General features: G+C 38.6%; 1 protein-coding gene across 3 annotated transcripts in view; it reads right to left on the bottom strand.

The window, feature by feature from the left end:
• LOC139949457 (oxysterol-binding protein-related protein 1-like) overlaps window positions 1–12,846 on the bottom strand; it is a 54,099-nt gene that overhangs the window by 28,947 nt on the left and 12,306 nt on the right. For 2 of the 3 annotated variants that reach the window (XM_071947800.1, XM_071947802.1), the window contains exon 13: window positions 12,074–12,180. The exons of the other annotated variant lie outside the window; for it this stretch is intronic. In XM_071947800.1, coding sequence (XP_071803901.1) covers window positions 12,074–12,180 — 107 coding nt within the window. The remainder of the gene's footprint in view (window positions 1–12,073; window positions 12,181–12,846) is intronic. 3 annotated transcript variants of the gene reach the window in all.

Raw genomic sequence — 12,846 nt, 5'->3', positions numbered from 1 at the left:
CTCTTTGTTATCCTGTGAACAGATTCATCCACTGTGGAAAGGCCATTGACCATGTTGACATTTCAATTGAAAAGAAAACTGTCTACAGCATCAAACAGTACATCAATCATTAATGTCAGATACCAACAGTTATATAGTGCATTGGTATAATTGGTACTGACAGGCAATTAAATGTCAATGCTAAAAGCTGTTCATACAATTGCTACAAATTGTCCCTTGTTTCCTTCTGAATTAAATACTGTTGTCATGTGAAATGAAGTTGTCTCGAAATACTCATGACTCTTGTCTTGTGTTGACTTTCAATTACCAAACTGGCCCCAATCTTGCATTATGACAATAGAAAAGGCTGTAGCTGCAGTACACTGTACACTGGTTGGCACAGAACAGCACTTGGTAATGCCTGACCAGTATGGGAAAAAATGAAAACCCTCCCAGCGCTCAATTTATGAGCACAATCCTGAATACATGATTTACATGTGTTGCAAAACTATTCTTTTTAATTCACTTCTTACTCCAGCTATAACAGTTAAACATGCATCTTACCAGTCTCAACCCAATCATGCAACACATACCATACAAATTCAACTGACTGCATTAAAGGCAGTGGACACTATTGGTAATTACTCAAAATAATTATCATCATAAAACCTTTCTTGATTACGAGTAACGGGAAGAGGTTGATAGTATAAAACATTGTGAGAAACAGCTACCCCCGAAGTGACGTAGTTTTCGAGAAAGAAGTAATTTTCCACAAATTTGATTTCAAGACCTCAAGTTTAGAATTTGAGGTCTCGAAATCAAGCATCAGAAAGCACACAGCTTCTTGTGACAAGGGTGTTTTTTTCTTTCATTAGTATCTCGCAACTTCAACGACCGATTGAGCTCAAATTTTCACAGGTTTGTTATTTTATGCATATGTTGAGATACACCAACTGTGAAGACTAGTCTTTAACAATTACCAATAGTGTCCACTGGCTTTAAGGCCGATTTATAGTCGGTTGCGCGACGGATATCTTGACGCACGATAATAAAAAAGACACAGTTTTTAGTGACTATTAATTATGTCGCACGTAAAAATTTCCATCGAGCGACCGACTATGAACCAGTCTTAACATGTAACCAGTCGATGCAGTGAACATGTACAAATGACTTATAAAACCCAAACACCACAGATCAGAAATCTAAGATTTTTTGTATAAACGCATTTATCATGAATACGACTTCCATATTTTTTTAGCAGACTTTAAATCTTGCCACCATCTTAGAAGTAAACCATGATTAAACAATGGCAATGCAAAGCTTCACCAGACAGACACATTAAGGGACAAAGAGCGACACCCATTTGACCTACAGGAGAGCGCCCTGCATTTGAGTGCCACCAGTTTCATCATATCACACAATGATACTATAGCACAGTTTAAACCCAGACATGACTGCAATTACTGTGTAGCTGTATCGCCCCATCAGAACTCAAGGTCATGGCACAACCTACTTCTACACATGACTGCACAATTTACGGATGTTCCTACACGACTGCAAAATGATTGTCAAAACACACCCTTTGAATACTAGCAGAATTTCTTGGAGATATTGGTGTTTAAAACCATGGCATCAGGACCCATGTACTTTACAACTTAATCAGAAAATGCCCAGCCTGAGGTTTTTCGAAAGTCACCAAACAAAATGTATCTCTTTTGATTTGTGTTGGCTACGGAGACCTTGCCCTTTCACCAATGAAGCAGCAGACCTGCAAAAACATGCAATGGCATCCCTTCAATTCATTATGTATTTTACATGCGTCACATATTTGTACAGATTACTGTTAGTTTCAATACTGAATTTCCATAATATCCAATCAAAAACAGCCTTGAATTTTACCTTTTGACTGATGAAAAAATAATCCTTGGAACGACAGAACAATTTGCTATTGACATTCATTGACGTCATGTTTCAAATTCCGCTCTGAAAATTTGCGTTATAAAAAACACAAAAAGGGCATTTTAAAACATTTTAACGCGAGGCTTTATATACATGTAGCATGGTTAGAGACCTGTAGTCTTCTTTCAACTCTCATAAGGACTGCATCTGTGGAAACGAGTCCTCATAAAATTGAATTTGACCTTGGCGCACCTCTTGACATGTGATCCATCATTTTCAATTTTTCCACCTGCGGGCCTACTGTGAAGCACCGAGCATACAGCTAGTATGCATTTATAAGAACCTACAATATCGAGTTTTGTCAACACCCTTCAGTGTCAAGTATTTGTCTACAATGATTAAGGTGCTACTTGAATGTGATCAATCTTTACTTATTTGCTTTGCTTACCGCAAACCAGGCCTGGAATGGACCCTTCCCATGAAATATGCTAATTACATTCACGCATGCGTACAGACCCTGTTGGTTGGCAAACGCCATAGAGTTGTGCACAAAGCAGACGCGCAATCACGCCTGCATCACGCAGCCATTACCTGTGTACAGAACAGCGCGATGTTCCCTCATTTTGCCAACCAAAACGTTAGAGTGCACGCGCTATGTGCAATTTACATAACTCATGGGAAGGGTCTATTACATGTACATGGGGTCAAAGAGGCCAAGCCCTCTGGTTACTACACCTCTTTCAAAAGTTCTTCATAGACTTTAGTGCAAAATTACTTTGATCACGCTTCAGCCATTCGATTTTTCAGCCATTAAAATGTATACATGTAACCAAACCATGACTGGAAGGGGGAAATATTCTGGTTCCATTTTGTACTACAAAGATTAGCATCTGTCACGGTAGTTGGATACAGGGGACATGACCAAGATGGTGGTAGCATGATACAGGTCAATGACACCCCCAGACAAACTCCTAAGAGTCCAATACAGTTGTTGAAATAAACACTAACCCAAATCAGAAGTTCTGCTTAATTTGTTCAATTCTATTGAGGACAGCACTAGTATGAAATGTCACTTTTTAACTGGAACAAAATCATGTAATTCAAGCACATCTAGTACCTCAGAGGATCCATGAACGTACTGGGTTGCATGTGGATTGTTATTTTTGATACATGATCACAGCAAATAAAACACTGTTATCACTAGCTCATTTTCTGCTATGATTTGTTTCCATGACAGTTTTATAGTTCGCTTTGAAGTTTGATTAATATTGTTATCTCATCATACAAAAAATAATCAGTTTATGGAACAGCTTGATATAATAATAGGGACTCAAGGTTTGAATAAAAGGGAATCGTTGAGAAAACTTGGCCTGATACTTCATTGGTTTGCCTCCATGCTCATTGCCCCCTGGCAATTGACTTGGTGCCCTTGAAATGCTCTAATTAGTAGAAATTCAAATTTCCTTATAGGGTGCCCTTAAAGAAAAAATTCCTTAGTGCCCTTGCCCTTTCAAAAACGAATCATACAGGCCTGGAAAATCTTGTATCTAGATTTGCATTATTTATAATGTTCCAAACAGCAACATTTATTGTGTGCTTTTTGCTTGATTAATTATTGTTTACATTATTATTTTGATTGGTTCGTTGCTTTTCGTTTAACTTTTGCTGTGCTTGTTGATGTACTTGTATTTGTTGAGGTCAAATAAATAATAATAATAATAATAATTTTGAGAGGTGTTGAGGCAATGTGCCCCTTTAAGTTTCCCAATTATAAACCTCTTAAAAACATCAGCAAGATGTGAAAAGGAAATGAGATTATTTCGGTTTTAGACCTCAATCTAGTGCCAGAGATTTTTTTGGAATTCCAATATCGGTATAAAACAAGATAGCAATCTGAATACAAAAAACCTAATTCCTAAAGGCCCATTCACACGAGCGCTGCAAACGAGGGTCCCGTGCGATTTCATAACATCGATGTTATGAAATCGCAAATCCACGTCGTGTGAATGCTATGTATGTTACGAAATTACCTGGGTCCCGTGTTGTTCATAACACAGATCGAGACCTCCTCCAAAAAATCGCATCGATGTTATAATCACGGGGAGCCATCGTCTGAACCGAATGCCTGCGATCGTAACGAGGGACCGCTGCGTTGACACGTGTAGAACTATGGAGGAAGAAATGGGTGAACTATAGCATGCATTTACATGTACATGTACATACACGTGATGTATATCTGCTCAACGCTGGACAACGATCGTTTGGCTGGTAGGTTTTGTGGCCGGATGCTAGACCAGTCCAAACCTTGAAGCAAAAACATCGTTCAATCGGGAGCAGAATACGTCTTTTGGCAAAGCTTTTCGATGTTTTAATGCACCATTTGTTATGTCTCATCAATAATTCCATATTTACAAAACATTTTCATTCAACAATGTAGCGTTTTTAACGTCAAAAACTCTATTTGAATCGTGGAATTTTGTGTTTTTCTTCGACTCGAACATGACTCGACGTCGCTGGATCGCTGCATTTCAAGACAAGCTCAAACCTTGAAGCAAAAACATCATTCATTCGGAAGCAGAATACGTCATTTGGTTAAGCTTTTCGATGTTTTAATTCATTATTTGGTATGTGTTATCAATAACTTCATATCTATAAAGCATTTCCATTCAACAATGTAGCATTTTTAACGTCCCAAAAGCTATTTGAATCGTGTTTTTCCTTTTTTAGCTTCGAAAACGTAACCCCCTTCCCGCCGGCCGCCGGGATGAGAGTTACGTTATCGCAAATGTTTGTAAAATATTCTACATTTAATGTGACTTAAAATGAAATTGATTTCAATGAAATTGATTTATTTTATTCCTTTTAACTGTAAGGTTTTTGTTTTAACTCAAACCTCTTGCTTGTAGACTTTAGTCCATGCAGTCAAGCCTACCCAAACGAGGGACGTATGTTTACATGTGTGTGTGTGTGTGTGTCGTGTGAATGCTCGCTAAAAAATCGCACGCGGTAAAGGTGACAGACGGCTGGCGCCCTTAACCAGGGACCCTCGTTTGCAGCGCTCGTGTGAATGGGCCTTTAATCTCTATCTAACCACTATGTAAGCCCTCCAGTGTACAATCCGGGAGGGAGAATATGGTACAATGTACATTGCACATTGACATAAAGGCTAATAAGAACTGCTAGTCTTAATGCCTATTAATGTAAATCATGGTATGTTATGTAATCAAGCAAACATAGATCTGTGTCATCTGAAAGCGGGTGCACAACATTGGTAAGATTGAATAAAACATATTCACATATTTAACTTATAACACTTTGGGGATTGAATGGTCATAACTGTACACATGTAGCAGGCCTGTTTCTATAAATGAATCTGAACTCTAACCAAGTTACTGAATACGCGCGCTGCGCAGCCACAGGGCTAGAAATTAACACTGGACTGCAGGCCCAAGGCTAGAAATGTTAGTGTCGGGCTGGTAAAATCAAGACCAAACAAGCCTGGCGTTCTTGTGTTTGTTAAAGGAGCACGTTGCCTTGGATCGTACGAGTTGGTCTAGAAAAAGCACTTGAAACCGTTTGTTATGAAATGCTATGGTTAGAAAGATGTTTTAAAAGTAGAATAATAATGATCCACACAAGTATCACTCAAAATTGCACGGTTTTCCTTTAGCGTCGCGAGCTAACACGGTCGGCCATTTATGCGAGCCAAAAATTTGACTGCCATAAATGGCTGACCGTGTTAGTCGACGAGGTAAAAAGAAAACCACACAATTTCGAGGCATTTAAAAACCAGTTTGAGGTGGTTTTTAGGGGGCTTGCAACTTTCTTGAGACTAAAATGACAGATGTGTACATGTACATATACATAGCTTCTATCTAAGACGAGGTAAAAAGTAAACCACACAATTTCGAGGCATTTAAAAACCAGTTTGAGGTGGTTTTTAGGGGGCTTGCAACTTTCTTGAGACTAAAATGACAGATGTGTACATGTACATATACATAGCTTCTATCTAAGACTTTATGGTTTTGTTATTTCATATAATTTGTTGCGTGATACAAACTGTACTGGTGTTTGCCAATTACCAATGTTGAGTGTTATTCATTCACGATTCAAGCTCTAAAACAAGGCTACTATATAAATCTTAAGTCAACACAGAGAAGAGATACTGGACAAATGCCTGTTCAGGGATTATTCAGGGGTTATTCAGAGGGATTAAATTTTATCAATCCAACCACGATGTGATAATGAATCAGTCAGCTATTTCTTAATGCTTAAACTAATTGCATTACATGTACAAATCAAGCTGGGCTTACATCAGCTTGCGAGCTTGAGTGGTTATGCAAGTAATTATTGTGATACAGTCTGCTTGTTTATGTGGCAGGTCGAGGCTGAGCGGTTGAGAACACGGGACTCAAAGCTTTTGTATATTTTTTCTGTCTGATCAGCAGATGGGGGTATGAGTCCCAGTAGGTCAGAGCACTGTATCCTTGAGCAAAATGCTAATAGATACTAAAATAAGTGTTTATTAGTCTTGTGAATTAATGATTGGTAGTACACACACTAGAACCCAGACAGAACTTATCATAGAAGTGCAAGTAGCATGGGTTATCCCTGGTTTTTCTGTTTCAGATACGTGTGTAGCAAGCACTCTTGCTTACAGGTTTCCTCAGGCTTGCAAGCTACATTGATTAAGTTCACTACTAATATGAGGCATCATTGGTTTCATTACCAGAAATATAATTGTAATAATCATTTTAATTTATACAATTTACATTGGGAGGTGAACTTATTGATTTATGGTTTACTGCTAAAGGTCTGAAACTCTTAATTTTACTGAATGCAAAAACGACAACAGAAAAATATTATAGTGTGAAAATTTTCATCGTTTTTGTTTTTTGTAAAAATAAATTGCAAATTCTGAATGCTTTTAAAAAGCAGATACATTTTGGGTCTATGTACACAGTATGTATTCAGTGGAAAAATAATTTTTGGGGGACATTTTATGGCCTTGTTTTCATTTCGTAAAATAAATTATTTTAATGAGAGTTTGAGACGTCACGTTTTTAAAAATTAATTTTTCTGGTGTTTTCCAAAAGGGTCGTAAAATTTAGCGTCAAGGTAATTGAAAATTCCACACTATTTCAGAAAGGAAGGTCGTATGATCATAATTTTTATTTTATTTAAATTGTTAAGATTTGCTTGTTGGGATTATGATGAACTCAAAAATGAAATTTACTTGATATTCCTCATCTTGATAAAGCGGGTCACAAATAAGAAAGCCAAAACCACAATTTTTTTTCTTGAGGTGTACTTTATTAATAATAAAGGTATGTTTTTGTAACCAGAATAGCGTATTTTCCTGGGAGGACACAATTTGAAGCCATCAAATCATGTATTCATTGCAACCTGATTTATTTATTATATAGCAAATACAGAAACTATATTCATCTACATCTATCAAGCCTACATGCTTACCGAGCTACTAAGCCCAGCTTATCAACCTGCTCATGATCCCTCCTTTGGGCACCATTGAGCCAAGCCCAACTACCAATCTCCACAGCAGTACTTACGTACTTGAGCAGCATCCAAAAACAGAGTCAAGAATCCTTCTGAAGACGATCAGAGCAAACTGATCAAAATGTTGAGTTGTCGACCACAACAAAAGAGATTTACACGTAAACATGCATAAAAACCTCACCTGACAGAAAATTTTAGATTTTTTTACTAGACTAGGTACTCAAAGGCAGCTGCCCCACCTGCCCTGGTCATTGCCTTTTTGCCCCTTCAAATGTTCCAGTAGAAATTTCCTCATACATAAAATGCCCTTTTCCAGGTAAAAATAACTTGATGCCCTTGCCCTTCCCAAACTGAAGCATTAAGCAAGAAGTTTACTGATTGGTAAAAACATGAACAAGTTTTTATCTGAGTGAAGGCACAATTATTATCACAATCTTTCTGCTGTTAGTAGAAAAGGTCAAAAAACAGTCAGGACTAGTACAATAGTAGGCCTTACTTAGACGCAGCTAGTATGCATCATATCAGGCTCAGTTCTATCGGGCAATCCAACAGTGGTTGGAGAAAACTGTTTAGCTATGTTAACATTTCGCAAATTTGTTGTACAGTTGTACAGAAAAATGTTAATTTTATTCAAAAGATCATCACTTCCTGATGCGGAGGATAAAAAAGCGGGGGAGTCCAGCATATTGGGACAATTCAGTGGCTATGCTAATAGTACCAAGTGTTACTGAAATCTACGCTGTGTTATGTTTTGTCATCAACCCTTCTTCTGGACAGTAGTAACACTAATGCGAGTTCACGGCACAATAAGTGTCGTGTAATTTCACAAGAACAATTTGACCTACATAAACTAAAAGAAAGATAAAGTGGCAGCTGAATACAAATAACAGCCGTTGTCTCGAATTAATTGCAATAACAGTCCAGCAACTGTAAGGATGTCAATGACAATAGATCAAAGAGGCGAGACCTGACTAGACAGAAAACATATAAGCCCCATCAGGAAGTCGGTCAGGACACCTGACAAACTAGAAGTGAAATAATCAACATCCAACTAACTGAAGAAACAGAGAACTGTCTAGCTTTGAAAACACCGGGACCGGGAAGCTAAAAATTGCCTAGATGTATGTATGACGTACAAAAATACAATGTACATGTACAACTTCAATTGTCGACAACAATGTAGCCCCTATATCTAATGCGATAATGTAACCCTCCATTGCAACTACCCCTATCCCGTCTATATCATGCCTAGGCCTACTTCTAGAAACTATGGCTCACAGGGGAGCCTTTTATAGTTTCTAGAGTAGAAGGAGCACAGGCCTACTCATTGACCTCCGACATAGGCTACCCAAAATATAAAACAGGCAGGAAGAATTCTAATTAGCACTCTCATGCTCAAAAAGAAGTTTTAAAAAGGCATATTCCATGAGTATGTACTTAGTACTAGTAGTGAGTAGTCATGTAGTGTGGTCTACTTCAATTCATGAGACAAAATACAAAACAAAAACTTGACTGGAGACCTGAAAATACTTTTTTTTAAACTCATTATGCCTACTTACAAGTTCTACAGTTTACTAGCAGAGCAATGGTTAGAGATTCAAAGTAGAAAAGCTCATTCCTTTATTTACACCGTCAACCCTGGGCTTTTAGGACAGGAGAATATGATCTGATCTACACACACCTGACTGTACTGACTGTATCATCTGATCTTTTCATGAGTTTGATGAGCTTTGTTGAGAAAAAGAAAGGAAAAGCGAGCTTTTGGTTTGCCATCTAACTCCAATGTCGTTCTGTCAGTTTACATTTTCAAAGTAACAGAAATTAAATCAAGCGCAAACAAAATGTCAAGAAGAAACATGAAGTTCAAGATGAACATTGCATAAGATAAAAACTCAGCCCACAGAATCGTTAGATTATGGTTTGGTTCTGCTGTCGTTCATGGAGCGAGAGCGAAGAGTATGGCCGAAAAACAGCTGACGAATTCGACGTGACATCCCACCGTCCATGTCCCCCACATCCGCCGATCGCCCGGAAAAAAAAGTTATTAAAAAAGGAACACATTCATGACATATAAGTGTTTCCACTCCGTACATACCTCAAGACTTGGTACAATTCCAGCAAGAAAATATTCCCAACACAACAGCAAATAGAAATTTTAGAAAACTATTGAAAAATGTGGCTTATGTGACAAATTATAAAGATAATTCCTCCGTCCAGACTCATCCACGTAAATTGTCATTCATTCATTCACAGCAGGCCGGCTAGGCAGAAGTCATACAATCTTGACACCCTAGCTTACTAAACATTTAGCACTAAGCTATAGAGGGCGCTATTACACTTTAATGGTAAAACAAAAATGAATTATTTAAAATACCGTCAGCAACAATTTGTGGTTCCAACAAATTCTAAATAATTGATTAGATAATTTCCACATCGCACAAAACAAATCAGGAACATTTCAAACGACATCATGACGTTTTTTCTACCTTTTTCATCAATTATTGACGATAATTCAAACTGTAAACCAAGCGATACAAACAGAATTTGTTCTTCTATTGACACAACGTGCTTGATTTTATCACCAAAATAAACTGCGCCAATAAAGTATCTAAACACTTACAAATAGTCAGATTTATCGGAACCTGAATTAGTATGCCAAAGAATAATTATTCATTTCTATTCACCGTTAATTTCTGCACATTTTGACACATCTTGTGTTGCGCTACGATGTTGTTTGGTGGATTTATGGACACTTGAGTGGCTTAAGGTCGAATTTCAAAAGTTGCAAAAGCCCCTATTCACCCCAATTCCAGAAGGGAACTCACACAAGCATCACACACAGACAAAATCAAGACAAAAGACACAAACTCGTTTCGTTTACTTGACCAGGAAGTTTATGGCCGTATCTTTAACTCTAAAACTGCTGATATCCTGTCCTCAATACTTGGTGTGTCCTCCATCACTGTTAACGGCAAGGAGTCGTCTTCTCATACTCCAAACGAGACATCTGATCTGTCCCTGGTCAATCCCCTGCCATTTCCTGATCAGGGTGCGTCGCAATCCCTCGAGAGTGGTGTCAGGCTTGATGGACTTGTTCACTTTCTTCTGCTGCAGAAGTCACACTCGGGCGGCCACTCATTGGCAGGTTGTCCACATTTCCCTGAGCTTGGTAGCCATTCCACCATTTTACTGACCGTCGCTGGTGACGTTCCAACTTGATGAGCTGCAGCTCGAATCGACATACCGGCTTCTATCAAACCAACGATCCGTCCTCTTTCCTGTTTGGTCAGTTGAGCCATCTTTCCTGTTATCTTGAAACACCTTTCCCTGTCTTACCATAATCAGGGATTCTGGCTCTTAACCCATTTTGTTGTATGCCTCCCATCTTTGACCCCTTTGCTTGGTTACTGACAATTATTGCTGATGTTCATTGCAACCGATTTATCCAAAACGCGACAAACAAATCATTTATAAAAGGCGGGCAAAAGAAACGCTGATCTTACTCGTCACAATACAACGATTTAGCTCGAATAGGGGCTTTTGCAACTTTTGAAATTCGACCTTAAGCCACTCAAGTGCCCATAAATCCACCAAACAACATCGTAGCGCAACATAAGATGTGTCAAAATGTGCAGAAATTAACGGTGAATAGAAATGAATAATTATTTTTTGGCATACTATTTCAGGTTCCGATATATCTGACCATTTGTAAGTGTTTAGATACTTTATTGGCGCAGTTTATAAATAACAAATGATAATTGATTTAAGAGAAATGAGGTGCATCGTTAACAATAAATAACGCAATAAAAAACAGGCCTTTCATGGTTGAAAAAATGTTTTTAACAGCTGAAAAAAATAATTAGAATACAGGAAAATGCTGATAGTCATACCTTTTTTAATGGAAAATAAAGCAAAATACAAATCTATTAACCATACCATCAAGTTCAATAAAACTTTCTTATTTTCTATTGCAGTTGTTGCACAAAATTGGCACAAGAGGGTGAAAAAAAGGTATACTTGAGAGTTGATTAAAAGATTTGGTTGAACTTAGACAGGACTTTGAGGAGATCACTAGTGAACAATACATCTTGCTGCAATATGCATAAAGTTGACCTCTAACCTTTCAAATGTAGCAACATAGTTCCTGGGTGCTAGCTGAAAACAGTGACTAACTGTTTCAATACAGCATTTAATTATCCAGAAATGGATGTGGTCTCTGAGCTCATTATGTATTCATAGCAGCGACGGTCATGAATACGTAACAAATGAAAGGAACTGCGCGGACTGGTCTACAATCTTGTGGACGTTGTTCATTATAACCTATGGAAGTACAACCCTTTACATACTCTTATCTCTTTTTTCCCGGTGAATGCAGCCCATGGGGATCGCCCCACGGTTAGCCCATGCATAACAGACTGCCAGCCTAGGTCCCTAGTATTACAGGGTTCTGACACCACCTTTCAAGAATACCCCAAGGGTTTACAGCTCATAACCCCTACTCCACAGCAGGGGTGGCTATTCCCCGAGGATGCCCATTTCCTGCGGGGCAGACTGAGGGAAGACCGGGGGTGAAGCGCTCATAAGGTGAAAAAGCCGGCTATTAATAGAGTATATGGTAAGGGGAATAGAGTAGTGTGAAAAGGGCTTTTAAGACATACTGTATTGAAATACATCCTACCTCATCTTGTTGTTTCATAGCTGCAAGGCACTGTGATAGAGAAACACACACTGTCTTAGACGTGTCTGCTAGTGTAACTAGCTGGGACTTGGCTTCGGACAAACATTCTACACACAGACAAAGACAATAAAACATTACAAACAAACTCTTGGTTTAGAAAACAGAAACACAAGACAAACCTGACAAGTAGACAGTGGCATAACCATGGGATGGGGGTGTTGGGGGGGGGGGGGGGGGGGTAGTTTAGGGGAGCCAGAAACAACAAGGGTTATGCATTATGGCTTCTTTTAAATGCACAGCCAATCTTTGTACACCAATAGCTTATTGTCCCAAACGACATGAAGCAAATTTTATTTATGTAATTTATTTGGATTACACATCCAACAGCCAAACATGGAATGAGAAAAAATCAAATGGTGCTCATTTGGATTTGAACCCAAGACCCCCCCGACACTCCGGGCAAAATGCTCTACCAACTTAGCTATGAGGCACTGCCGTATACACCTTCTAATAGCGCCAATAAAAGGATGAATAGGAAACGAGAAGAAACGTTTAGTTTCAGATCTTGGAGGAAAACCCCAATGGGGGGAACCCATGCAATCAGGTATGGACTGAAAACCCAATCCACATGCAAGGCTCTGGTCTGAGGTGAGATTCCAACTGGGGTCAACAGAGGCGAAAACCAGGGAAAAGAAACCACTGAGGCAACCTGATTCCAACTATATAATAATAATAATTTGGGGGGCTAATCATCCTTACTCGCAGCTAAGAGC

Source organism: Asterias amurensis, chromosome 17 (assembly GCF_032118995.1).
Source record: "Asterias amurensis chromosome 17, ASM3211899v1".
Taxonomy (NCBI): domain Eukaryota; kingdom Metazoa; phylum Echinodermata; class Asteroidea; order Forcipulatida; family Asteriidae; genus Asterias; species Asterias amurensis.
The sequence above is the reverse complement of the archived record's forward strand: the minus strand, read 5'-3'. Positions and strand labels throughout refer to the sequence as shown.